The following is a 27714-nucleotide window of genomic DNA, read 5'->3' as shown; positions in this document are numbered from 1 at the left end:
AACGCATTCGCTTTTCTGTGTCGATCACATCCAATAGACGCTGAGAACCCGTGTAAGCCAATGGCGTGCGTTTGATACAAGTCTTTGGTCCAATGAATGGCAAGTAGAGTTGCTAAAGCAAGCCAATCGAAGGTTAGCAGCATTGTGTGACCGAAGCAGGTTCTGCCGGGCTCATTTCGCCGCTTCTCCACCCGGCTGGTCTTTTTGGATCTCACTGCAATGGCGGAACAGCAGCAGCAGTTCTACCTCTTGCTGGGCAACCTGATGAGCCCTGACAACAACGTCAGGAAGCAATCAGAGGTGAGATAACAAAACGTATCTGATTTTACGAGTGACAAGTTTGGCGATTGTGGAAATCAGTGCGATCAGGTTAGCTTTTGCTAACCGCCTAGCTTTCACGTCAAGCTCGATAGCCCACGTGCAATGGGAAGCCGAAACTAACGCTAACTACCTCCACCATGTTGCGAAGCTAAGTGGCCACAATGCAGATCATGCTGACACCAACCCACCCGTGACTCTTGTGTGGTTGTGTGTGTTTGTGTCAGTCGTTTGAATTCAAAGTGAAATGTTCCGTTTGTTGGGGACCAAGCCCACATTCTCCAGCTGACAGTGAAGCTAAGTTAGTCCTCTAGCTAGTAGAGTAACAGGAAGTAGCATGAAGCTAAGGATCTGCTACAGTGTTGCTAGTTTCATTAGCTAGCAAGCTGGCGCTAAACAGAATGGGTTGCTAAAATATTAGTGAAAGGGAATTCAGAAATGAAATACCGACACACATGTCACGTTATAGGTGTAATGATCACCATAACAGTGGTTTACGTTACAGATGTAGGAGGAGGTAACGTTGGGGAACCAGTTCTTTTTAGAGGGCGAGGTAACTGTGTTAGCAGTGCTTATGCAATGGCCTTCAGTCATTTTATCTGAAAGTCGGTTTAACAACACAACTGTTTAAAACGTGTTTTCGTCGTTTAGTCAAATGTTACTCGTGAAGCGAATTATCTCAGTTTCAGTCATGCCAATGCTCGTCTCCGTACACCCCCTCTCACTGGATTAGTTATCTGGAGGATTTGTTTGGGCTGAGTCTGGCTGGCCTATTCACTTTTCCCCACCACGATTAGTCGCGGCAAAGCATTGTTACCACACTTTACCTCTTCAGCATCCGACGTTTGGATGAGGTGGTTGAATCTTATCACTCTCCCCTCACTGACAGTCAGCGTTTTTCTTTATAAACCACTGACTGTCTGCCACGATACTAAGCTCATTGGAATTCATCCTTTTATAGAAAGTCCCTTTCTGTGTTCCACACACACACAATAGAAATTGATCCATCTGTAGAGGACTTTAAACCCATCTATTAACAACTAAAGACTACTGCTACTAAACATTTGTAGGTGTCCACATCCCTAGTCCGTCCCCCCGCAATACATGATGAGAGGGATGGCAAGTCATGAAGTGTTATGTCTTAAAAGTAGTGACCAAAGTAAAAGTGTTGCCATTGTCTTCATGTTGTGGGGTTTTTCCTCTCTTTAGTAGTGGGGGGCTTTTGCTATAGCTAGTGGGCATGTTTTACTGCTCAGCTTATTTATGGAAGATGGCACTTTGTCCACATATGATGACGGTGTTCTTTTGCAGAGACCTGACTGGATCCTGAAGTGCCGGTGACATTCAACTTACTCTTTTTGTGTGTGCGATCTGACAGCCACAAACTGCTTTATGATGAATCATGCATAAGTTTAAGGAGCTGGTGGATAACCTTTGACTGGAATTGTACCTTGTACGATTTTACGTGACAAATGGAAAATGATTGAAAATGATATCGAGCCACTGGGAGCCAAGAGCCCAAGAAATCAGTATATTGTGAGAAATCAGGTTTCTATTTAAACATGTTTGTTCAGTAATCAGGTTCCTCTCCCACCATACTGTTACCACAATAATGCTCCTCCGTTTTTTGTCTTTATCATGTGAATGTGTACTCTTAAAAAAAAAAGCACTCAAATTCAATTTAAGGGGTTTTATGGTCACACAATCATGTTTTTCCTGCGTAAACTGGGTTCATATCCTTTCACCTAATAAAGGAACCAGTTCTTTGTGTACCATTAGCACCACTTGCACATGATCATCTATTTTCCTTAGAGCACACACCCAAGGTTCCACTGTATCCTCAGAGCATCGTTTACATTTGTTTCTTTTGCATATTTGATCAAGCACCTTAAGAACACTGTTGACCAAACCAGTCGTGCAGCAGGCAATGTGCATCAGAACAACCAGCCATGTTAAAGCTTGGCCTCAAGTGAGATTCGTATCCCATGATGTTGGAGATTTGAAGTGTCCAAACTGCAGTAGAACTTTATGGCTGCTTCTATTCTTGTTTGCTATATTTAAACACTAATGGCGAAGTTTTCAAATCTAGTTTTTGTCAAATAAGGAGTTGGCAGTCGGATGCAAACTTGGTTGATTAATCAACACTTTGTTGCTGGTTCCAAAAAAATCCTTCAGTGGCTTTTGAATAGCCACACTCGTGTTGTTATTTCATACATGGAGATTATTGCAATCATGAACCAACCTCAGCATCTGTTTCAGCGTGGAACTACAGATGTGCAAAATGCCATTTCTTTGTGAATGCAACGAGAGAGATGGCTCGGGAGTAGGGTTGGGAACCGTTCACATTTATACTGGCACCTGAAATTCAGTTCCGGTACCCTACAGTACCTTTATCCCATTACTTTCCCTCTGTAATAACAAAAAATAAATTTCAGTTGTACAAATTATTCCAAACCTATTTATCCTAAAATTTAAGTTTTTATTTATGTAGAACATTTAACACTCGACACAAAATAAAACCCCTCCCAAACCCGTCCCACCAACCTATCAAATCAGATAATTATTCATTTCTTACACTTGTATCTTATTCTATTTTAGCCTGTTTTTATCTTCTATTTCTTTCTAACTGCTCTTGAATGGTATGTAAACTACTTTGAATTGCATGTTGCTTAAATGTGCTATAGAAATAAAGTTTCCTTGCCCTACAACCTCCAGCCTGTTAGTCAGTCACCAGGGCATTAAGAACCCTGTTATGCCTGCCTGTCTGTAACCGCACCGCGGCCGCTTTCGGCTCGCCATCATATTGCAGCAAACGCTGTCCGCGTGGAGTTTTGATACGTGTAACCACACTCCGTCAACATGCAGTGAGAGACATGTATGCTCGCTCGAACTGCACATGTGTGGGGACACGCGCACAGGGAGTTCACGATTTAATAGATGTCTCACTCTAACCACTGTCGATTCATTTTCTATGCAGGAGACCTATGACACTATCCTGGGCCAGACCAAGATCACATTCTTGCTGCAGGCCATCAGAGATGCCTCTGCTGCAGAAGAGGTTTGTACTCTGAAACACTTATCATGTTTAAGCTTTTTCAGCCTGATTCGGAGAAGCAGCAAAACAACATAAGGGATTTTAAATCACAGCTTGGTTGTCTTCTGTTTTACATGTTGCCTAGTACTGAAAACGGAACCCTGCCAGCCAATTAGAAACGCATATTATCACTAGCCTTTGTATAAAGCATTTATACTGTCAGTGTTGGAAAGTCCACAATGAGAATCCTGTCCGCATAACAGTAATATCTCTGCTTTTGAAAAGGTGCCACATTGACGGCATGTTAAGAATGTAGTCTGGCCGTCACACGTGCCCTCACCACGGCCTGACACTAGGGCTCGCCATGAGTCACGGTTTTGGCATTTGAACAGTTATGTTTACTTGAGTCCACCAGCTGCTTGGCGCCTCATGCTTCCTCTCCTTTTCGTTACCTCAAGGCTGGTATTTTTAGAGTCTTGAAATGGGAGCAGCTAGAGAGGTGCTTGGCCCAGGGAGAGTGACTTTGCCTTTCTGAGATGCTGCAGGTTTTGTCAATGTGGTTGTTGTGGTTTTAAAAAAAGTTTTTTTGTTTTGTTTTTTTTTAACGTGACCATTGACTCTAAAAATATATTCCACTAAATGTTCCTGCACGTTTGGTAGCTGTAGTCATACGGTTTTAAATCCCTGTTTGGATGGTAAACTGCCGAAAATAGATCCAAATGAAAGCTGTAGTATAAACTGGTTTATAATCATATTGGGATCAAACAAATACAAGAATAGCCGCTCTGCCTGACCAAACCAGAACTGGTTTGTTAAAAATAATGGTGTTTCATGTTGGGACCATTGCGAGACGCATGACATAATGTTGAGACCAAATATTTTGCCTGCTCAGGTCAAACAGATGGCAGCCGTGCTGCTGCGGCGCCTGCTGTCGTCGTCCTTCGAGGAGATCTACCCAGGCCTGACCCTGGAGATGCAGACGGTCATCAAGACCGAGCTGCTCACCAGCATCCAGCACGAGACCTCGCCAAACATCCGCAAGAAGGTGTGCGACATCGCAGCTGAGCTCACCCGCAACCTCATTGGTAATGCTCCTTTTTAATTTTTTTTTTGTTCAAGTGTGGAAGTTTTTTACCCAATATTTCCCATCCTCTCACTATATGATTTTTATTGTGACAAAATTGTCAAATATGGGGTATTCATTATAAAACTGTTGTGATGTCGTTCCTCCAGATGATGATGGGAATAACCAGTGGCCAGAGGTGCTCAAGTTCCTCTTTGACTCTGTCAACTCTGACAGCGTCAACCTTCGAGAATCTGCCCTGCACATATTCTGGTGAGACCCAGTTCGCTTCATCCCAAAAAGATTTATTTAGGCCACGATGACGTCATACTGCTCATATGTTGAGACCGACGTACTGGTGGCTGACGGCTGTGTGTCTTGGCCTCCTCAGGAACTTCCCAGGAATCTTCGGCAACCAGCAGCAGCACTATATGGAGGTTATCAAGCGCATGCTCGTTCAGTGCATGCAGGACCAGGCAAACCCACAGGTAAGATATTACAAGATGTGATTTTTGGGCAGTTCTCTCCCTGATTTTATAGGAACTGTACATTTTTATTTTTAAATTTCTTTCCCTGCAGATTCGCACCCTGGCGGCTCGGGCAGCGGCGTCCTTCGTTCTATCAAACGAAAGCAACACGGCATTGCTGAAGCACTTCGCTGACCTGCTGCCAGGCATCCTGCAGGTAAGATACAGGGCCGCTCTGTCTTGGTCCTGAGTCGGTTTGAATTGCTTTATTACTGTGATCGTGTGACCCAGCTTACTCCCCATTCATTACGGATGCTATCTGTTTCCCACAAGGATGACAACTTGTCATCCAGAGCAGTATTTTGTGTGATGCCTATATGCAATCCTTGCACCAGTAATGGCTTTTAAGCAGTCTGTGAAAGTTTCTACATGAGCCTCTTGAGACCCATTAAGCTAAATTGTTACATGTCCTGTAGTCTATGTACGCATTAGCTAATGCTAGCTTGGATCATACAGGAAAAGGCGTCATGTTACTGTAACTATGCACATACTATTGCAGTGTTTTATGCTTTTTCTGAAAGGCGTATCAAGTCTAATTATTCCTTGTCATGCTATGTAGAGATAACACGTTTCAATTGAGGAAAGAGCTTCTGTTGGCAAACAGAAGCTCTATTTCAACAGTGTTTAGCGAGAATTTCCATGTCTGACTCATGATAGTAGGGGCAGGTTAAGGTCTTAGATTGTGGTGACCGTGTAAATACAGCAGCGTGCCACTGCCGAACGACTGTTTGTTTGTTTATGCAACACTAACTCCCGCTCATGTTGTTTTTAAATCAGGCGGTGAACGAGTCGTGCTACCAGGCAGACGACTCTGTGCTCAAGTCCCTAGTTGAAATTGCAGACACGGCACCCAAATACCTGAGACCCAACCTGGAGGCCACTCTGCAGCTCTGTCTAAAGGTGAGTCAGAGAGCACACCAATGCAAAATATATCTGTTTTAAAAATATTCTTGTTTTTCTGAATGACTCATGCATGCTCATTTATGCATGGAAACGTCCAAGAAACGCATCCAATTTGCATTTCACACAGAACATTTAACACAACCTTTTTTTCCTTTTTTTTTTTTTTTAAACATTTAATAGTTTGACTGTAAGCTCTATGTGACCAACATGTTTCTGTGTCTCTTCAGCTGTGTGCCGACACCAACCTGACAAACATGCAAAGGCAGCTGGCACTCGAGGTCATTGTCACCTTATCGGAGACCGCAGCAGCCATGCTGAGGAAACACACGGCCATTGTGGCTCAGAGTGGTGAGGATTTGGTTCACCGTTGATTAACTAACACTTGAGTGTGTCCCTAATACAGTTTGGCCACCCAAAAAAGTAGGGCAGAAGAGTCTAGACGGTTGTAATACCTGCGTGTTGTGTCTTCAGTGCCCCAGATGCTGGCGATGATGGTGGACCTCGAGGACGATGACGACTGGGCCATGGCTGATGAGCTGGAGGACGATGACTTTGACAGGTAAGGCCTGGTGCCATCGCCATCAAGACACAAATCCACACTTTATATATAAAGTATCTTCAAAGAGGTTTGGAAATATGTCCATACACTTGTTTGTGTGTCGAGTGATTTTGGTTCTTTCTCTCTCCTCCCCCACCCAGTAATGCTGTGGCTGGGGAGAGCGCTCTCGACCGAATTGCCTGTGGTCTGGGAGGAAAGATCATTTTGCCCATGATCAAACAGCACATCATGCAGATGCTGCAGAACCGTAAGTAAACCTGCTGATGACTCCAATATTAAATCCGTAAGCGTGAACATGTATTCAACCCAGTGTGTTTGTCGCTAGCCGACTGGAAGTACCGCCATGCAGGGCTGATGGCGCTGTCGGCCATCGGTGAGGGCTGCCACCAGCAGATGGAGGCCATCCTCCAAGAGATCGTCAGCTTTGTCCTCCTCTTCTGCTCCGATCCTGTAAGAAACACAACTACGGACTTGATTGTTTTAATACGACGATTCAGCACATGATAGTTACTTCAGCTCAGGGTACTTGGCTTTGCTTTCTGTGGTTCGTAATGACGTTAGAGAGCACACTGATGGATTGATCTTCACCAAAATCTTTTACCTTTTTTTTTTTTGGTGGTTACAGGACTTGTGTACATCTTGTATGGCGTTAATGATCTCTGCTTACTTGTTCAATCCTCAGCACCCAAGGGTACGCTATGCTGCCTGCAACGCTATCGGACAAATGGCCACAGACTTCGCCCCGACCTTCCAAAAGAAATTCCATGACAAGGTAACTAATCGATCCGTTCAATCTAATGCAATAAATTCAATTAGAAAAATAGGATACAGGTTCACGTTTCACAAAGTACAGTTTACCACTGTGGACTAAGAAGACCCTGACCCCTGTATCCTCCTCCCTCCCAGGTGATCTCAGCCCTGCTTCAGACCATGGAGGATCAGAGTAACCCTCGGGTGCAGGCGCACGCTGCCGCCGCCCTCATCAACTTCACAGAGGACTGTCCTAAGTCGCTGCTGATCCCGTATCTGGACAGCTTGGTGCAGCACCTTCACGTCATCATGGTAGCCAAGTTGCAAGAGGTACAAATGTATACTTTTTGATCAATCTGTCAGGACCATAGCCCCTGCTAACACACTATACTCAGGGTTATTTCCTGTTTATATCCAGCCAGGCTGTCGGGAGTCTTAACTGTATCCTCTTCTCTCCTCCCAGTTGATCCAGAAGGGCACCAAACTAGTCCTGGAGCAAGTGGTGACGTCCATCGCCTCGGTGGCTGACACGGCCGAGGAGAAGTTTGTGCCATACTACGACCTGTTCATGCCCTCGCTCAAACACATCGTGGAAAATGCCGTGCAGAAGGAGCTGCGGCTGCTTCGTGGCAAGACCATAGAGTGCATCAGCCTCATCGGCCTGGCTGTCGGCAAGGAGAAGGTACGTCTGCACAGGGTGTGATCAAACTGTCCACTGACCTCTTCTTCGGCTACCTTCTTAACATCTGTCCTCCTTTTTTGTTCTGTCGCCAGTTCATGCCAGATGCCTCGGCCGTCATGCAGCTGCTCCTCAAAACCCAGACGGACTTCAATGACCTGGAGGATGACGATCCACAGGTTGGTAGACTTGGAACATTACTTTGAACCCTCCCAGTTTTCTTGATTCTTACCGTTGTAATATAGTCAACCTGTTGTCCTGCGTTTGTTGCTCGGGGTTTAGATCTCGTACATGATCTCAGCCTGGGCCAGGATGTGTAAGATCCTGGGGAAGGAGTTTCAGCAGTACCTGCCTGTAGTGATGGGCCCCCTGATGAAGACGGCCTCCATCAAGCCTGAGGTGGCCCTGCTCGACAGTAAGTAACACAACCGTGGTTTTCAACTGTATACGGACTTCCCTTTTACAATGAAAAAGCAGTGGGCATTGCATACAAAACCAAATGAAAGTTGCAGTATTTGAATATGTCCGCCTCTGTCTTGTAGCCCAGGACATGGAGAACATATCGGAGGATGACGGCTGGGAGTTTGTCAACCTGGGAGACCAGCAGAGTTTCGGCATCAAGACGGCCGGCCTGGAGGAGAAGGCCACTGCCTGCCAAATGCTTGTAAGTAGTAGGTCTGGGTATCGTTAAAAAATGTTCAGTACTGTGACTTTGATACTGCTTCCTAAACGATAAAAATTTCAAGACGATGAAATTACAACATTACACATTATGGCACAAACTTTTTATTTATTTTTCAGCTCCTATGTGAGCCCCATCTCTGTGCATAATGTAGATATTTTTTATTTTTTTATTTTTTCTGCCTGCCCATACGACATGAAATGTTAGACAACCAATCACCAGCATTATTATTACATGCTTATTGGCTCACTGATGAGATTTACTCCATAGGTGTCTAAATTGGGTATTTAATGACGAGGCATTTTTTGATACTCGATACTTTCGAGACAATTTGGTCAGTGCCAAAAAAAAAAAAAAAAAATTTCGCTACTCGGCCCTAGTGAGTAGTCCAGTTCGCTACTGAGATGCATGCATGCATGTCCTGTCAGGATCCTGAGGGGGTCTGAGGCAGATTGATGTGAAGCCATTGTTTATCTCTCTATAGATCCTAAGGTCATGGCTCAGTCCTGTTAGTGAGACCCTCTGTGGTTTTTTTGTTTTTTTTTCCAGGTGTGTTACGCCAAAGAGCTGAAGGAGGGCTTTGTGGAGTACACGGAGCAGGTGGTGAAGCTGATGGTTCCTCTGCTCAAGTTTTACTTCCATGATGATATCCTTTTTATTACGGACACTGACTTCTGACTTTTTTTTTTAATTTTTTTTTTTACTATAAATGGTGGCATATGTGTGTAAGAGTAAGGGGCTTGATGATGGGCGTTTCCTTAACTGTCTCACGTGTGCGGGTGGCAGCAGCTGAGTCCATGCCCCTGCTGCTGGAGTGTGCACGGGTTCGAGGACCAGATTACCTCACCCAGATGTGGCACTTCATGTGCGATGCTCTCATCAAGGCCATTGGGACAGAGCCAGACTCTGACGTCCTGTCAGAGATAATGCACTCTTTTGCCAAGGTAACTTTAGTTTTTTTTTTTTGTTCTGAAATGTTCCCTGGTACCATTTCTATTACGATAGGATTTCTGACCTGACTGATTAGAGTGTTTGCTTTCTTTCTAAAGTGCATTGAGTTAATGGGAGATGGCTGTCTGAACAACGAGCATTTTGAGGAGCTGGGCGGCATCTTGAAAGGAAAACTGGAGGAGCATTTTAAGAACCAGGAGCTCAGACAGGGTGAGACTTTTATTACAACCATAAAGGCACTTTTTTTATTTTTTTACATTATCTCCCCTTATCTCAGCCGATACAAGAAACTGTTTATGCATAATCCTCACAGAACATTTGTCCTTTACAGCTAAGAGACAGGATGAAGACTATGATGAGCAGGTGGAGGAATCATTACAAGACGAGGTAATTATTTTCGCTCGGTAAAGCAGCTGTTACAAAAACCTTGAAACATTTTTGTCCAATAGATTTTCAAACAATCTCGTGAAAAAAATCTATTGAAAGAGCCCTAATTTTATCATCGGACAGGATGAGAACGACGTGTACATCCTGACCAAAGTGTCGGATATCCTGCACTCGGTGTTCAGTAGTTACAAAGAGAAGGTGCTGCCTTGGTTTGAACAGCTGCTGCAGCTCATCGTCCAGCTAATAGTAAGTACTTCCTGTTTTCAGATGGTGTCAGTCTGTTGGGTTATCGCATACTGAGTTCAACAGTAACTAACTGAACTTGTCTTTAGTGTCCCAGCAGGCCGTGGGCGGACAGACAGTGGGGTCTGTGCATCTTTGACGACGTGGTGGAGCATTGCAGCCCCGCCTCCTTCAAATACGCAGAGTATTTCCTGCGGCCGATGTTGCAGTCTCTGTGCGACACGAGCCCCGAGGTTCGGCAGGCAGCCGCCTATGGTGTCGGTGTCATGGCTCAGTACGGAGGAGAGAACTACCGCCCGTTCTGTACCGGTATGGCCTAGCGCTGGTCTTCACTTGTGGTTTGTTGGCAGCTTACTGCTTTTAGTTGACTAGATGTCTTTGTCTGTTTTCCGTGATCCAGAGGCCATCCCCCTGCTCGTGAGAGTCATCCAGGCAGCCGACTCGCGCTCCAAGGAGAACGTCAACGCTACGGAGAACTGCATCTCTGCTGTAGGAAAGGTCATGAGGTTTCGGCCGGAGTGTGTAAACGTCAACGAGATCCTTCCCCATTGGCTCAGCTGGCTACCGCTCAACGAGGACAAAGAGGAGGCCGTCCACACATTTGACTTTCTGTGTGACCTCATTGAAAGGTAGGGCAGCCTCTGTGGAAAACCTTCTGATATGATTTAGTTTTTTAAACCAGGGGACATACAAACTTAATTTTTTATTTCCCCCCCCCCCCTCCCATCTTCTCTCAAAGCAACAACCCGATTGTCCTCGGACCAGACAACGCCAACCTTCCTAAAATCTTCCTCATCATCGCAGACGGTGTTGCAAACGAGTCGGTCAAGAGTGAAGACGCATGCAGCAAACGGCTGGCAAACGTCATCCGCCAAGTACAGGTGAGCCTTTATCACACACCATAAGGTCTTACAGACAGGTGCATAGGATCAAAAACTGACTGCTAAGAAACCAAAGACATAAATCAATATCTTGGTGTATGAAGCAGTTTAGAGGTTGACCCTTTTAATCTTGTCTCGTCCAGGTGTCGGCAGGGTTATGGACACAGTGTGTATCGACACTGAACGAGACGCAGCAGAAAGCCATACAGGACCTACTGAATACTGCCTGAGCCCCCCGTCACCTCCCCGCTCTTTAAAAAGCCCATGAAGAAAAGTTGAGCTCCTGGTTCTCCTCCATACAACTCCCTCTTCTCGCTCCTGCTCTGATCTGTAGTGTGTATGGATGCCGCCTTCACCCCCCCCGCCCAATCACCACCTTGACCCCGCTATTCCACAACTCCACCTACATTCAGCCGACTGGTGGAGCAGGTTGGTGTATTTGACAATGGAGGACATTGGCCATCCACCTCAAAGACTTTCACCCTGAATCCAAGGAAGTGGGAACCAGAGTAAAGTGTAAGTCCCCGTCTTATCAGTCTTCTATCTTCTGGCCGTTTTTGTTTCCAACCCAGAGGGACTCATTCTCCACGTCGCCCAACACATGCATCATTGGACAGTCAGACTCGGAGGGGGCCACAGTGGGGGAAATGGGGACAGGACATTCTCGTGGACTGAGCAATTGAATGAGTTGGAAATGCACACTGGGCGATCACTGCCTGTCTCCTGTGAAATCTTTCTTTTTTGTATTTTTTTTTTTTTTTTTTTTTCGCGTTCCCAGTGTTACCTGGGGGGGGAAACGGCCTCTGTCTGCCATTGCTCAGAGGGTATGTTTGTAAGTAATGGCATGTTAAGTGGCTAACTTTAGAAGACATAGTTAGGAAATTTACGTCATCGTTGTCTGAGTGAGTTGATTTAAGCAGCTTTCCTCCATAGCTGTTCACAGGAAGATGAAGTGTTTGCTTAACGGTTCTCAGCCCTTTAGGTAGCAGTGTAAGAGTAAGGGGCTCTCAGAAAAGAAGAGCAATAATCTGTAGTTGGTCACAGCTACATGGCATGAATTGTCTGTTAAATGCGTGCTACCATACTCTTCATGGTTTTGAACCTTTGCAGCCCTGCAGGTATGTGATGGAATTCCTGAAACTACCAACAATAAAATTCCATTTGAGAATTCTGAAAATTAAATTTTTTGTAATTTGTTTAAGTGTGAAGCTAGAGCCACCAAGTGACCGTTAGTTTACTAAAGGTTAGTAAGGGAGGGATAGCAAGCTCAAAAATGTTAATATTGTCTGTTCAAAAACAAGAATGTAAGACTGATTTTTATTGGGTTATATGCTGGGCTTTTTTTTTTTTTTTTGTGCGCAGCAGTGATTCCTGGATTCTGGGCTGGTTGCCTGGCGATGACCAGACTCCTGGAAGTCACTGGAATTTTAAGCCATTTCCAGTCTGTTAAGCTCAGCTAATGGCTTAGTGTTTTAAAATTAAGTTTTATAAATGCGCCTTTACATTGGCCACCTATAATCATTTCAACCACAGCGATCTCTAAAAACTGAGTGAGGTGCACACTATTTTATACCAGTTTGTATGCATGTTTTCTTTGTGCATACACAATTGATGTGGACCCAGGCATTTGACAGACATCGGTTGTTTCAACAGAGCAACCATGCTTTTATTAGGACATCTAGACCAAAGAAAAGTTTAAATTAAAGCTTTCAACAAAACTCAGTCATGGATGGTGAGCCCTGGCCCCTTTTTGTAGACCGCTGGAAATGTGTCACTTTTAGAAAAAACCCAAAATATACATATGTTGTACAGCCTATAGTAAATGCATTCAGTTGCCAGTCTATTAAGTAGCTAAAACTAATGCAGTATAATACTATAAACTGGCAACAGAGGGTAGTTCTACAACAAGTTGCTTCGGCATGGTACAATGTGTTTACCTGTACATGTAAGGATAGCATTTAATTAACTTTCATTGGGGCTTTTGTAACATTGACGTTGGCAGTTTAAATCCCCAGACCAGCTGGGAACACCTGGCTCGGGTAAATGACAGGCTTTTAAAGTTGCCTTTTGAGCAACCCTCAACTGCTTCTGATACAAGAAGTCAATTGTGAGAATGTAAAGTGGAACATTTAATTCACTTCCCAAGACTTCTGCAAAGGCCTAGTATCATCTGTAAGTGTAATTTATTTTAAGGAAAGCCTTTCACACAGTTTGATTTCTAGAGTCACATCGCTGAGCTTTCACCTTTTTACTTCAGATATGATCAGAAAGGCCATGATGTAGTGGAAACCTTCAGAGGCTAGTAGTGTTCAACAGGGAGGGAGGGTCGATCAACAATAGTGAGCTAGTTTAACAAACTATCAGTGCCGGTAGTCTACCCATGAATTGCATGGCTGCCTTAAAGTGCTCATATTATGGTCATTTTCAGGTTCATAATTGAATTTAGAGGTTGTACCAGAATAGCTTTGTGGTTTAATTTTCAAAAAACATTTTTGTTGTACTGCACATGGCTGCAGCTCCTCTTTTCACCCTGTGTGTTGAGCTCTGTTTTAGCTACAGAGTGAGGCATCTCACTTCTGTTCCATCTTTGTTGGGAGTCGCACATGAGCAGTACCAGGTAAGGACTGCTAGCTAATCAGGAGCAGAGTATGAGGGCGTGCCATGCTAGCAGCTAGGAGCATTATAACGTGTTACAAAGTGACGCACGGTCGTCCCGGAAGTAAAGGCTGGACTACAATAGAGCAGTTTGTGAACAGTGTTTTCTCTGGAAGATAAGTCCCTTTGGGGTGGACTTTGGGCTTTTTCACTTTGTAAACATAACGTGCACAAAAAGCTATATAACACTATGGGGAATAGCATAATATGAGCACTTTAGTGACACAATTGATTGAAATCCTGATTAACATGATGACAAAGCAGATTTGTGCTACATAGAAAATAGATTTTTAGTTTAAATTAACATTATCAGAGCGGGGTTTATGCCAGTGTCAGGAGATAATACAGTATTTACAGTGATCTGTACAAGCTGGTAAGCGAGGTGAACGTGCCTGAGGGGAAGGTAAGAGAAAAATGTCAGAAATGAGGAGCTTCACATTAAAATACGGTGATTTAGTCAGTGATTCTCACAGGACAAACAGCTACAGAGCCTCCAGTCTGCTTCTCCCTCCCTTTTTTTGTTTCATTTGCCACCATACATTTAGTCTTTTCTCACATTCTTCACTCTTCTATTGGAGCATGTCCACAAAAGCATCAAACTCGTCAATGTTTTTCTCATAAATGGCCAGCTTCTCTGGCAGTGAGTCCTGCAAACAAGAAAGTACAAATCAGTTACGACTAACATTAAGTTTTGCTCCGAACTTTGTGACATTTTTTTTATGTCTAATCATTAGAGTAAAAAACAAGAAGCGCGTTACCAAGTCATCGGCCATGGACTGGGAGCTGATGTGTAGTGAGAGGCTGGCTAGTTGAGGAGGGTTTTGAAACTCTCTGTAGAAAGTGCCCAGATCCATCGGCAACAAGTCGTCTTTAGAGAAGGCTGGACGCTACACGCAAAGATACAGTTTAAATTTCACGAACATTTACAGATTGTCAGATTTATTTTGATGTAAAAAAAACAACCTGCAGCAAAAATAACAGATTAATGAAGGGATACTCTATATCGAGGATTGTTCAGGTGCCACAAGAAATTTCTGCTACCAAAACAAATTATTTGCAGAGGCACCGTTGCTCCATCCGGCGCTTAGCACCGCCCAAGTTGTGACTGGTTTAAAGAAATGCCAATAAACCAGAGCACGTTTTTCTCCTACCCCGGAATGCTGTGTGGACTCCTCATAGGAGGGTCTGGCAATGCGAGACTAAGAAGGGGTGTAACTACAGTGGGGAGCAGGCAGAACAGAATAGAGCAATATTTACGTACAAAGTCAACCATGACAAAGTCATCCTGCTGCCCCGATCCCTCTGAGCCCTGAGAATGGAGGCTGGCCTGCAGGGGGGACGGGCAAGGAGGAGAGTCTGGAGGCTGCACCTGAAAACACACACACACAATCCCAACTGTCAACCTAAAAATGACTTAAGGACAAACCAAAGTATCCTGCTGTATGAGACAGACATTTTTGTGTATCTTTATCATAATATTTACCATGGGATCATTCTCCTCGGAGTCCAGGCCTCGAGGAGCAAATGCAGCGAATGGCAGGTCCAGACTGGCTGCTGTTATCTACACACACACACACGGTAAATTTAGTATACTCTTTGGCGATCGCATTTTTGTCACTACAAAACAATTGTAGGAGAGTTACTTAAGTAGGACGGACTGTGTTACAAAATGCACGAAGTACAAAGTTGATATGTTTCAAATCATATTTGATTTACCGGTGTGTTGGACTTATTGACAAAAGCTCCGATTTTCCGCGTGAATGCGTTGAGAGACTCCACGGGGTCAGAGGGAGAAACGCTCCTTTCTCCACTGTGCGTCATGCCGTCATCCCCGCCACTGGGAAGGGAGATGATCAAGTTACTGTTAAGATATTGATTAACCATCCAATATCAGAGAACTGTGCAGCCACATATTTATTACTACAGGATTTCCATCATGGCAGTTCAGATTTACCATGATGCAGATGCTGAGTTGAAGTGATGTCAGGAGAGCATTACCTGCTGCCAGGTGTGTTGGCGGCGTGCTCTACTGTCAAATGGGCATCAGCTCCATGAGGAGGCTGGGGAACCAACACAACCCCTCCATGCTCCTTCCCAGCATGCAAACCCTGAGGAGGAAGAACAGAGCAGAGTTATAGCCGACTAGTCTAGAAAACTGTGATTTATAATTACACGTATTGCCCACTCCTATGTAAAAGAAACACTAAAATTACAACAAACTGATCATTTGGAATTTCTGCTCAGGTTTCTTGCTACTTATCAGGTGACATGTCACAGATACAGTATATCTGATGATATGATATCAGTGTATATGGAATGGGAAGGGTAAGGGAATTGCTTGGCAACGGACTGGTGTATCACCTGGTTTGCAGCAGGGTGACAAAGCTCAGCAGCTCCTGCTTGAGCTGGATGATGATATGATAACCTGGAAGCATACAGCTACAGAGACAGACAGAAAGAAGAGGGGAAATTAGTCACAAAACACGGCAGTGTAATGTTGGAGACACACACGGTGTTGTCAGAACATCGGAGTTGGGCTCTTGAGATGGGTCAAAGATAAATGGGGTTTCCTACTAGGGCTGGGTTAAAATAATCAATTCACCAATTAAAAATTGATCTTTGTTTGAGTGATATATCGATTAATAAAATCCAGAAACCAATCTTTTAATATATGCCTTTCCACCATGTATGTATAAGTAAAATGTACTATAAACAAACGTTTTGGGGGTCAATTCTTAAAGGTCCAGTGTGTAACGTGTTTAGTTCAGGAGCTACAGTGCTGAAGCTCTGCGCTGAAGTAAGTGACGGAACTTGTCACGCAGTCAAAAAGGACGATGGTAAGAAATTATGCAACACACACCCCAAGACAAATGAGAAATCTGAGTGATCAGCAGTGTTTTTTTTTTTTTTTTCAGTGCAGTTTCAAGGTACATCACACACAGTTACACTCTCATAGTGGCCAGTATAGACTCACAGTGTGAGTGACAAGTCCAGGAGCCAATGGAAGCGGCAGACTGTCCAGAGGGAGGGGCTTAGACAGTTTAGAGGGCGAAGGACTCAGTGTACACACACACTGAGATAGTGCAGACACGCATAGATAAACATACAATAAAAAGACAACAGGAAAGGAAACAGACAAAGACAGAAAAGAGAAAGTGAAATAAAAAAGCAGGTATGAAAATGGAGAGAAGTCACAGGATAAATAAAGACTGTAAAGAGGAGCAAAGGAGTGTGTCCTCTTACCTGTGAGGGGGGGGAGGTGGAGAAGGAGGTGGTGCAGACCTCCTGTGAATCCTGAACCCCTGCATATCCATCCTCCTCATCTGGAGCTCTGAAAACACACATTATAATTTAGATGATTCAAGTTGTTGACATCCTACTAGGTGCTGAAAACTCCAGCTACAAGGCAGCATAGTTATAAACCAATGGAGAATTGACCTTATTTTGTCATTAAAGCATACATGCACTTTCAGACTTTTCAGGCAAACTAAAATATTATATTGTGTTGATGCAGATGACTCATAAATGAAATCAGAGTCTCGCAGACAGTCACCTCCAAAGGATGAATTACGTTACCTAAAAGTTCCCGATTGTTTACCGAGACTCCACTGCAGCAGCTGCATCTATGTGTGTTTGGTGGTCATTAAACTTTGAGTGGAGTTGTGTCCGGATTTTCATTTTTAAATGAATGGTTGCTTTCATTTCCACAGCTTTCTGTAGCTACCTGTAGTTGCAGGGATGTCCCATGTTTGCACGCTGGCTGCTGCAGGGAGGATCCACAAAGTGATCCACGATGATCCCCATGATTGGAGCTGACCGCTCAAACTGTCTGCAGAAGACGACATTTCAACAGTTGACTAGTTATGCTCATTTTGGTCTCTGAAAAAATTTCTTTGTAAGAAGACGGACTACGTTTACATGCACATAATTCCGGGTTTTGCCCTTATTCCAAAAAAAAAGAGAAAAAAAGACGATATTCCGACTAAACTGTTTACATGGCTAAAGTGAATGTTTCACTAATATTCCTGTTTACATGCAGCGGTGGAAAATAGGATTTTTGTCAAAGTTTTCCACCAGTGGCGGGCTTGTTTGACTGTGCAAACACAGGCTCCCTCTTGAATTCCTTTGACCACCTTCTCTAAAAAAGGTAAACCTGTTGATATCCAAGTCTTTCATAATGTTTAAAAGTAGGTGTGTTTCTCCTCCTTTTCTTTTGGGCATGCACCTCTACCGCAGCCCTGCAAACTGTTGGCTAGTGCATTTGTGTACAACAACTATAGCAACGCACAGGGCTGACCGTAAGCCATAAACAGGCAAGAGGCTGTGAATTGGCCGTAAAGACGCATATTCCGAATGCGCTGTATAATACATGTCCAAAGAATGCCTCTAAAGCCCAAATAATACCGGCATATCCCACGTCTTAATCAGAAAATGCTACATTATAAAAAATTTAAAATAAATTTAAAAAAAAGGCCTTATTCGGAATATCCAAACGGAATATGCTGTTTACATGACCTGTATCAAATTCGGAATATTGTCATATTCGAAATAATAGTGGAATATTGGTGTGCATGTAAACATACTCACTGATGTTTCACATATGTTACCTGTTGGACATGAATGCCAGGTTGATGCGGTAAGCACATGAAAGTGTGATTGTGCCAACAGGGGTGCCAACGACACCAACACGCACCGTCTGAAAACCTTAAAATCAAACTTCAGTGAACAAGCATATCAGCTAATGGAATGCAGTGAATTTGAGTCCACATTTAAAAATGAATGTATTACACGTTAGAGACATTTTCAGTGTAACTTATAGTTCATTTATCCTAAATATTAAGTTGTTGGTCTCACATGTTACAATAAATGATGCCTTTAATAACAAAACTACTCTAAAAGGTCAGGCATGGTATTTGGCGTTTTATTCTCTGTCCTTTTATATGACTTTCAGGACTATTAACACTGTATAATTAATATTTCATTTGGTTCCTGGGCAGTTCAGGATTTTTTATGTGGTAAGCACCAGAAGACAAAAAAATGATTTACTGAAATAACTATAACTTCTTAGTCTGTAAGGTTTTACACATATACGTGCACCACAGTGTAAAACCTTCTTTGTTTAAGGTCTACTGTTAAATACGTAGGTCTGGGGCTGTTAGTCCAGAGTCTTGTTGTCAGTGATTTACGACATGTCAGTCAACAAGCAGAGTTTACGGTTACCTTCTCCTAATCCACTCAGCTGTACTTCCCCGAAGTAAATCCTAGACATGAGAGAGGCAGAAACAGATGGTGATACGTGTCATACATCAATTAAATGTAACAAGATACAGATCAAAGCTGGTGTAGCTTGGCAGTAAGGCCCTTAAACCAGCTGTTTAACAAGACAGGTATAGTCCACTCACCTGTATAATATGACATAGTCGTGTCCTTGCTTTCTAGACAGTTTATAAGCAGGTGTTACTCTGGTGATGGCCAGCAGAGACTTCAGAAGGACAGACAGACGATTGTAGACTGTATATGAAACCTTGATGTCCTTATCACACCTACAGTAGAGACAGACAACACATTGATTTCAGCATTTGAAATAAATGTCAAACTAATAATAGGGTAGAGTCCAACATAAATATGTCTAACAGCTCAAAATAAAGCCAGAATTGCAGCTTTCCTAAAGTGTTTTGTATAATCCCATGGGTTGTTGTCTAGCAGGGAGCAGTTTTCAAACAACAGCAGCACGTCAGAGATGTGATTGAACTAAAAAATGTCCTGGACACAGAGACTACTTTGTCTCTGCCATTTATAACTTAAATCATCTGACACTCGCTGTCAGTTTCATTACTGAAACTGCTGGCTGTGTTTTTATTTTTGGACTGCTCCACTGCTCTCTTGCTCACAAAGCTATAGATTGTTGATTACATGTGTCAGACAGCAACATTTTGGCAGAGAGAAGTCATCATGAGTGCTGCACATGATGAAGCGACCATTACAGCACAGTATTGGGGTCCATTACATCAGATACAGATCTGTGGTCCTCCCGGGTAATCATGTGCATACTGTACAACTTTATAGAGCCACAGAAAAGATGCCAGCACTGATAAACTTCTTACTTTTATATACACACAAACATTTGGCCACTAAAAACAGGTGGGAAAATATCTACTCACTTTTCATTCATCTCCAGGCACCAGGTCTCTAACTCCATTGAGTCACCCTGAGTGAGACAGAGAGACACAGAAAGATTAACATGGGCATATTAAAGTAGACTTAAAAATAAATACATACATACATACACATATTTTAATTGAAACATACAGGAGTAAATGAGCAGTCCGTTTACTGTTCTAAATGTATAAGACTGGAGCCCCGTTTTACCTCTGATGTCTTCAGGGAGATCTCGACACACATGGAGCGTCCGATGCCTGGAAGTTGGCCAGCCAGTGCCTTCTTGGCTTCATGAGTCACCTCTGGGATGTCTTTGATGGCCAAATTAAACTAGAAGAAAAAGTAACAACCAACATTAATTTAATTTACACTTAAACATCTTTACAGAAGAAGACCAACAGTTCAAGCCAGCTAGTTGAAGATCTACAGTGAACTGTAAATCTGATCAATAATTTCAATAGAAAAAAGGTAAAAGAATAACAAAATTATTTTTACCCAATCAGAGCCAGTAGGCGATGAGGACGAGCGAGTGCATATCTTCTCTCCGAGACGAGCTTGGACAATCACCTGGACGGTCTACAAACAGGACATAAGAAAGCTTTACTAATCAGCAGTGAAGGACTATCCAGAGTAACAGCAACATTGTTTATGGAAGAACGTATTGTTGTTGAATATGTTTAAATGTCCTTTTTCAAAGAGGTGAGCACCACAAATAAAATACATCTCATTTGTTTTGGTGGGAAGGCAGAAATATCAGTGGCAAGTTTCTCAAAACGTATAAACAAATAAAACCAAAACTGCCCACATGGCTAAAAAAATTTTTTTTTAAGAACCAACCTTTTAAAGAAGTGTGAGAAACAAAACTACTACTCCTAAATCCCAGGCCTTCAGAGACCTACAATCACAGATTCTACATGCATCCTATGTTGGAAACAAGAGCATCAAACTGGCTTCTTACCTTCAAGGCAAAGAACTTAATGAACTTGTCCAAGTCTTTTTTATCCTGGGGACTCAGGCCACTGTCCATGTTGTCAGGACCCTGCAATCAAACAAGACAACCAATTAGAGATGAACACTCACAGTGATTGTTATCCACTTTAAGCTGTAAAAAAAAAAAAAAACTAAGTTAAGTTAAAGTAATAAGAGGAAATACGTTTCCTGGCCAGTTCAGTAATCATCCCATTCCTGAACATTGCGAACTACTAATTTTGCCACTGCATCCAAAATTATATTTAATTATTAAATTAAAATTATATAAATTGTAAAATACAAATAACTGCTGAGAAAATGTGAATAAATGTCAACTACAATATCCACAGAATACATTCCTTACGCTTCTTAAACAATAATACAGCTCAGTTAAAACCATAGACTGTATATAAAGGAGGTTAAAACCAAGCCAATTTCGGACCAAAACAAGCCATTTTGACCACATTTACAGTGCTTTGCTAACTAGCAATTTAACGATTACTAACTGAAAGCAATGTACAATACAATGAGAATGCTGCCTTCGGTATTTAAAGGAAAAATAATGTATATCACAATTGCTTCTAACCCTCCATACAGCATCTGTTTATGTTTCAAGTTAGCAAGTGAGGCCTCCACGTTAACATGAAATTGGCCGAATATTTGGATGTTAAATTACAGAATACCGACAACCACCTCACACGGTTCACTACATCACCTGGCAAATTAAATAAACCGCAATACCTTAATTACATCGACAATAACATAAGGTTCACAAAGAGGAGGCACAGTCGCTGGATTGGTGACTGACCAACTAGCTAGGGTTAGCCTGTGGCTAATGTTAGCTAACGTTAGCTGAAAACCACGCACTTTAACTTCATCACAAAACAGCAAAACTTACATTAGCTTTTCCCTTAGGAATGTAGCTTCAATAAAATACAAATTAATTTAATAAAGATGGCACGCAAAGCTGTGTTCCTCAGACATTTACACGCCCAATTCAGATAAACACACGTCAACAGCGACTGTTTATCTTCTCCATGTCGACGTGTTTGGATAGCAGTACTTTCCCAACGGCACTTTCGTTTATTTTTTCAAATGTCTGTAAAATTTACAATCAATAAAACACGAGACAACACACACATACATTGTGAGAATATTAACAAGAAAACCCAGTCTTGTTAACATTCTAGTTTTTTATAACTTAACGAATCTGTTAATGTCCGTCGCAAATTGGGTGTTCCTGTTCCTTGTTTTGGTTGACAAATGCTGCATGACTTCTCAAAAGGTAAGAGCTCTTTCCTTGACAATGCAAAGGAAATCATTTATGCTTTAATTTTCATTTACAGCTATTCAGCTGTGTGTGTTTGGACAGTTGTCTCCACTAGCACGTATAGCTGAAATTAGGAAAGCTCAAATGCTAGGTAGGTAGCTAGGTATGTAGCTAGTTAGCACCATATACTGTAAATATTAACAGTCTATGGTTAGCACGTTGGTTTGACTTGATTCAGCATAATAACTTGTGCCAACGTTAGCTATAAAACATGATCATAGTTTTTCCATGCTGGAAAGTCATAACCCTCCACAATTTTCAGCTAGCAAGGGCTATATTGATATTGACACTGTGATAATATGAAACAATAATCTCTATATTATATTATAACATACATGACAAAATAGAATACTTTCTAAAGTAGTGTGTACAAAGTGTGTGGATTCCAGCCTTAATAGGGTGGTAAAATCATACAAGCATATCCTATTGAGGCAAAGAACATAGTGTTTGTGGAAATCAGTGATTGCGTTCTGTGCATGTTTACAGTGTGGAAGAATATTACACTATACATGTCAAATAAGAATATAACAAAAAAACTTCTAATGAGTGCAAACTATTTATTGATGTTAATGTATTATTCCCACAGCATGGCGATCCCTATAGCCATCTTGGACTGTGATCTACTCTTACACGGTCGAGGCCAAAAGACCCTGGACCGCTTTGACCTGGACTCTGTCTCAGACGATTTCCTCCTCACACAATTTGGCTTCCCCAGAGAGTTTATTCTGTATCTGGTGGAAATACTCAGAGAGGTGAGTATGTGCTGATCCTGAATCATCCCATCCAATCAACTAGTCCTTTAAATGTGTTTATGTGAATGTATTTGTGTGTGTCAGGCTCTCTGTAGACGTACCCAGCGGTCCAGAGCCATCAGTCCTGAAGTCCAGGTGTTGGCTGCTTTAGGCTTCTACACATCTGGCTCATTCCAGACATCTATGGGAGATACCATAGGGATCAGCCAGGCGTCAATGTCAAGATGTGTGTCTAACGTGACCAGAGCCCTGGTGGAGAAAGCTCCCCAGTTCATCACATTCAATAGGTATGATACCATGCTACTCTGCTGGATTACATACAGTCATGTGAACAAATTAGGACACCCATGCTAAAGTTGATTAAAAAGAGGAATAAAAAAATCATCTTTAGGAAATTGATCTTAATGCCTTAATTAAAAAAATGAGGAAAAATCCAATCTTTAAGGACACCAATTTTCTTTGTGAATGAATAATGTATCGTAAATAAATAAATGTTCTTCCTTAAAATACAGGGGGCATAAGTAAGTACACCCCTATGTTAAATTCCCATTGAGGCAGGCAGAGTTTTATTTTTAAAGGCCAGTTATTTCATGGATCCAGGATACTATGCATCCTGATAAAGTTCCCTTGGCCTTTGGAATTAAAATAGCCCCCCCACATCATCACATCCCCTTCACCATACCTAGAGATTGGCATGGTTTGATTTCAGTTAGCCTAATAGCTGGTTTGATTTTGCATTTGATTTGCATTGAGAGATGATCTTATGGAAAGTACCCCATGCCAATCTCCAAAAGGGGATGTGATGATGTGGGGGGGCTATTTTAATTCCAAAGGCCAAGGGAACTTTATCAGGATGCATAGTATCCTGGATCCATGAAATAACTGGCCTTTAAAAATAAAAATCTGCCTCTATGGGAATTTAACATAGGGGTGTACTTACTTATGCCCCCTGTGTTTTAAGGAAGAACGTTTATTTATTTACGATACATTATTCATTCACAAAGAAAATTGGTGTCCTTAAAGATTGGATTTTCCCTCATTTTTTTAATTAAGGCATTAAGATCAATTTCCAAAAGCTGATTTTTTTTATTCCTCTTTTTAGTCAATTTTAGCATGGGTGTCCTAATTTTTTCACATGACTGTATGTGGCTTTTGTTATTATATCATGCTAATTGTATCACCATGCAGCTGTACTGCCCTTTTGATAACACAAACAAAATATTAACAACATTAAGAATAGGAGGAAAAAATTACAATAACAGCAATATTGATGTTCCCAAACAGAGATCCCTCCTGCATAGAGCAGTCCTTCCAGGCGTTTCAGAGGGTGGCAGGATTCCCAGGAGTTCTGGGTGTGCTGGACTGTGTTCAGGTTCACTATATTATACCGTATTAACACTTTTGAACACTTTGTACGAAGGTGACAGCCTAACTGATATTCTTTTCCCTTCATCTCCAGGTCACCATTAAAGCTCCAAACAGCGAAGACTCGTCATACGTGAACAAGAAGGGGTTTCACTCTGTGGGCTGTCAGCTGGTTTGTGATGTCAGAGGATTGTTACTCAGCGCAGAAACAAACTGGCCAGGAGGACTCCGAGACAGTGATGTTCTAGAAAGATCTGCCCTCCACAAACAGCTGCAGGGCACAGAGGAGGGCTGGCTGCTGGGTGAGACGTGGATTTTAGACTTCTTACATCATTCCGTATAGTCTGAAAAGATCCGGGACTAAAGACCTTTTCTGATTTTCCAGGTGACTGTCGTTACCCTCTCAGGAAGTGGTTGATGACCCCGGTCGACTGCCCAGAGTCCCCTGCGGAGTTTCAGTATAATCTGGCCCACACTGCCACACATGAGATAGTGGACAGAACCTTCAGAGCCATTCAGACCAGATTCAAATGTTTGGACGGCACCAAAGGATACCTGCAGGTATTTTTTTCTATGCTATGCTAACCTCTCCCTGTGAAAAAAAGAAGAAGTACAGAGCAGCATCGTACTGACAGAAGTGGCATCCAACTACTTGTCCCCTCTCCTCTCCTCTCCTACAGTATTCTCCAGAGAGGAGTTCGTCCATCCTGCTGGCCTGCTGTGTTCTCCATAACGCCTCCCTGCAGTCTGGATTAGACGCCTGGACTCTGGAGAGAACCGACCCTCTGGAGCAGCCCGAGAGCCTCGAACAGAGACCCGAGGACCGCGACAGCCAGGCAGAGGACCTCAGAAAACAGCTCATAGTCAAACACTTCAGCTAAACTGCTGGTCGAGGTCAAAAAGAGATCAAGACTAAATTAAGACTGGGACCACAGCAAAGCTATTCTTTTTTTTTTTTTTTAACAAATTACATAAAAGTCACATTTAAAGCAAGAAAGTCCACAGACACAGTGTTGCTGATGCAGTTTTTTATATTTTGCTGGTTTCTACTCTACTGACTACACTAAGATAATATAGTTGTATATGGAGGAACATGCAAGACGCTATACAACAAACCAAGACAACATTATACCCAAACACATTTCAAATAGTTGGAGTCTCTGAAAAGTGCTTGATTATTCTCTCTTTAACATATTCATGAAGAGGTTAGAATAATCAATCACTCCCTGGTGTTTTACAACTACTCGGACTGTGTGCAGCTGCTGTGTTATCAAGGTTTCTTTACAAGTGGAAAAAGTCACCCTCCCTTTAGTTTGTAATCCCTCCCCACATACCATCTTTCTTCCCGAAAGAATCCAATGATTTTCTCAATTTTTTTCTTCTTTCCCACGTGATTCCACAGGTCAAAATCCTGGACTATGTCACAATACAAAAACAAGGCCCCTATTTACAACAACTGCACATTAGGTTGTCATTATTTATGTACACTGATGTATTAAGACTGTTATGGGTGAGAATGACAGGATGTTTGTGCAATGGGCTGCAGTCACTTGAAGTTTTTTTGTGTACACACACGGTATGAGGGACACAAAATGAAACGGATACAGAAATGAATCAGAAAAAAACGGTGTAAATTGTAATGTTTTGGTGAGTATTTCATAACTCTGAATAGTTTCCTCAGGGATTTGGCCTGGGAAATGTCTGTTTTCATAGCTTTTAATTTGAAGGAATACCAAGACAATAATTGTTTAAAAAAAAATTCTCACATTGTCAGAATAGTGGTGAAGAAATAAAAGAGTTTTTGTACATGTTCGGATGTTCCTTCAAATTATGGAGAAAACAAAGCTAGTGGTGTTTTACTTCCTGGAATGTATTAGTCCCCTGATTAGCTTCATCAATATATACACACTTTCTACAAACAGGAATAAATACAATATACGCTGCTGTCGCATGAGCCCATTTTGCATCAATGTTGAGATTTTGCTTGGTTTGAGGTTATGAGAATATTATGAGATACAAAGACCATATCAACATAAGCAGTAGTGTCAATGTTTTAATTATTTAATAATTCTGCAGTTGATTTGTGATGAATTTCTTTGGCTCTTTGGTCAAGAAACTTCAGCTTGAGGGTAAAAATGACCTTTAAAGGTTTAATTGTATGAGCTAATGGCATTTTTAAATCAGGAGGGGAACTAACCAGACCCTTGTAGGTTTTCATGCGACAGCAGTGAACATAAACACTGTATTACAGTTAAACAAACACAAACAGATCATGTCAAAGTTTTACTCTCCATGTAACGGCATGTTAACTACACACCATCATGTAAAACGTCATCATCCTAAATGCCAAAACACAACATACAATTTCTTTTTTTTTTTTCTTGCATAAAATAAATATGCTATTTTTTGATGCTCAGAATATATTATAAGTTGTATTTTGGTTTTTTTTTTTTTTGGTAAACATTATTTTAAAAAAGACACACAAAAAACAAGACAATTACATAACATAAACTAACCTTAAAAACATGTTCATTATTTCTTTTTTGTTGCATAAATTAAATATGCTCTTTTTTTGATGCTGCAAATATATTACATATACAATTTTAAATTCCATAAAAATACTTTTATGTCATGTTTCCCAACCTCTGTCAGGACCCCTTTAATGGTCCGTTGGTATCAAAATATGGTTTCCCCCCCACAAAATTATGCAGAATTTGGACGTGAAAAATGGAATTTAACTGCAGTGATTGGTTAAAAAGCGGAAAAACTAAACTTTTGTTGTAACTCTTGACTGCAAACACATCACACACAACACACATCACACACAAACTGTTTGGTAAGCAGTTCAAACCAAGGCTGGCTGGTGGCAAAGGTGAATTTGACAAGCCTTTACATCCACAGGCATGTGAAATAAAATATTTCCCCCAGATAAATCCTGAACATTGATCCAGTTTATGATTACTTAAAAGAAAAAAACTAGAGAGATGGCAAAATGAGCATCAAGACGCCAGCCCTGATATAAACAAACGCATCCAGGTTTATAGCTGCGTGTGTGAGCTTTAGGTGTAAGGCCAAGTTGGTCATATTTGACTAAAGTATGTGGAAGGCACTTTTAAAATGACACAGCTTTCTTTTAAAGGGTTGTTAGAACCAGTACATGTTGCATTCATTATGTACTGTTACTAACTTAGAGCTGAAACGATTATTTGATTAGTTGATTGACAGAAAGTTAATCAGCAACAATTTTATATTTTTGATAATGGATTAATGACAAAAGTCAGTTAACAAAAAAGGTACTCTGATTCCAGCTTCTCTAATGTGAGGATTAATTGTTTTATCAAAAAAATAACCAATTTAGCAAATAATCAAACAAATCGTTAGTTGCAGCCCTATATCGACATACGGTATGTGATTGGTTAAAAATGAAAGCACTGACCCGATGTACGGCATCTAGAGTGGCTTGGAGGTAAAATACAAGCACCATGTGCTAACATAAACTCCCACAGT

The 27714-nt window shown here is 41.9% G+C and overlaps 3 protein-coding genes across 4 annotated transcripts; 2 read left to right on the top strand and 1 right to left on the bottom strand.

Moving 5' to 3' along the window:
• The first annotated feature begins 134 nt into the window (after positions 1-134).
• kpnb3 (karyopherin (importin) beta 3) lies at positions 135-12159 on the top strand. The gene is made up of 26 exons (XM_078243615.1): positions 135-300; positions 3296-3376; positions 4245-4437; positions 4586-4688; positions 4807-4903; positions 4995-5099; positions 5720-5842; positions 6073-6193; positions 6317-6404; positions 6545-6651; positions 6730-6854; positions 7087-7176; positions 7311-7484; positions 7618-7836; positions 7929-8012; positions 8116-8248; positions 8376-8497; positions 9065-9161; positions 9287-9459; positions 9565-9676; positions 9798-9853; positions 9977-10099; positions 10186-10405; positions 10497-10725; positions 10836-10977; positions 11121-12159. The coding sequence occupies exons 1-26, from the start codon at positions 220-222 to the stop codon at positions 11205-11207; spliced, it is 3285 nt and encodes a 1094-aa protein (XP_078099741.1). The 5' UTR covers positions 135-219; the 3' UTR covers positions 11208-12159.
• Positions 12160-12618: 459 nt separating this feature from the next.
• Positions 12619-21821, bottom strand: atg13 (ATG13 autophagy related 13 homolog (S. cerevisiae)). Of its 2 annotated transcripts, XM_078243617.1 has the most exons (18): positions 21659-21821; positions 20750-20830; positions 20287-20367; positions 20002-20121; positions 19794-19840; positions 19035-19175; positions 18853-18893; positions 18240-18336; positions 17357-17461; positions 16876-16963; positions 16607-16705; positions 15994-16071; positions 15631-15740; positions 15349-15469; positions 15116-15193; positions 14894-15001; positions 14391-14519; positions 12619-14279 (listed from the first exon to the last, which is right to left on the bottom strand). In XM_078243617.1, the coding sequence occupies exons 2-18, from the start codon at positions 20816-20818 to the stop codon at positions 14202-14204; spliced, it is 1590 nt and encodes a 529-aa protein (XP_078099743.1). In that variant the 5' UTR covers positions 20819-20830; positions 21659-21821; the 3' UTR covers positions 12619-14201. The 2 variants fall into 2 exon arrangements, with proteins under 2 accessions (XP_078099743.1, XP_078099742.1); XM_078243616.1 differs by lacking the exon at positions 16607-16705 and having other exon boundaries at positions 21659-21820.
• Positions 21822-21955: 134 nt separating this feature from the next.
• On the top strand, positions 21956-26731 carry harbi1 (harbinger transposase derived 1). The gene is made up of 7 exons (XM_078243618.1): positions 21956-22045; positions 22677-22842; positions 22927-23129; positions 24127-24214; positions 24302-24509; positions 24593-24768; positions 24888-26731. The coding sequence occupies exons 2-7, from the start codon at positions 22678-22680 to the stop codon at positions 25086-25088; spliced, it is 1041 nt and encodes a 346-aa protein (XP_078099744.1). The 5' UTR covers positions 21956-22045; position 22677; the 3' UTR covers positions 25089-26731.
• Positions 26732-27714: the final 983 nt, after the last annotated feature.

The sequence above is a fragment of the Sander vitreus genome, chromosome 24 (genome assembly GCF_031162955.1).
Source record: "Sander vitreus isolate 19-12246 chromosome 24, sanVit1, whole genome shotgun sequence".
Lineage (NCBI taxonomy): Eukaryota > Metazoa > Chordata > Actinopteri > Perciformes > Percidae > Sander > Sander vitreus.
The sequence above is the reverse complement of the archived record's forward strand: the minus strand, read 5'-3'. Positions and strand labels throughout refer to the sequence as shown.

Excerpts from the sequence above, each read along its gene's own strand:
- harbi1 (XM_078243618.1), top strand. The coding sequence starts at position 22,678 with ATGGCGATCCCTATAGCCATCTTGGACTGTGATCTACTCTTACACGGT. Across the intron at positions 22,843-22,926 it reads TGGTGGAAATACTCAGAGAG|GCTCTCTGTAGACGTACCCA; the intron begins GTGAGTATGTGC and ends TGTGTGTGTCAG. Across the intron at positions 24,510-24,592 it reads AGAGGAGGGCTGGCTGCTGG|GTGACTGTCGTTACCCTCTC; the intron begins GTGAGACGTGGA and ends CTGATTTTCCAG.
- atg13 (XM_078243617.1), bottom strand. The coding sequence starts at position 20,818 with ATGGACAGTGGCCTGAGTCCCCAGGATAAAAAAGACTTGGACAAGTTC. Across the intron at positions 15,194-15,348 it reads TCAATAAGTCCAACACACCG|ATAACAGCAGCCAGTCTGGA; the intron begins GTAAATCAAATA and ends GTGTGTGTGTAG. Across the intron at positions 14,520-14,893 it reads ACTTTGTCATGGTTGACTTT|CGTCCAGCCTTCTCTAAAGA; the intron begins GTACGTAAATAT and ends CTTTGCGTGTAG.
- kpnb3 (XM_078243615.1), top strand. The coding sequence starts at position 220 with ATGGCGGAACAGCAGCAGCAGTTCTACCTCTTGCTGGGCAACCTGATG. Across the intron at positions 8,013-8,115 it reads TGGAGGATGACGATCCACAG|ATCTCGTACATGATCTCAGC; the intron begins GTTGGTAGACTT and ends CTCGGGGTTTAG. Across the intron at positions 10,978-11,120 it reads ACGTCATCCGCCAAGTACAG|GTGTCGGCAGGGTTATGGAC; the intron begins GTGAGCCTTTAT and ends TGTCTCGTCCAG.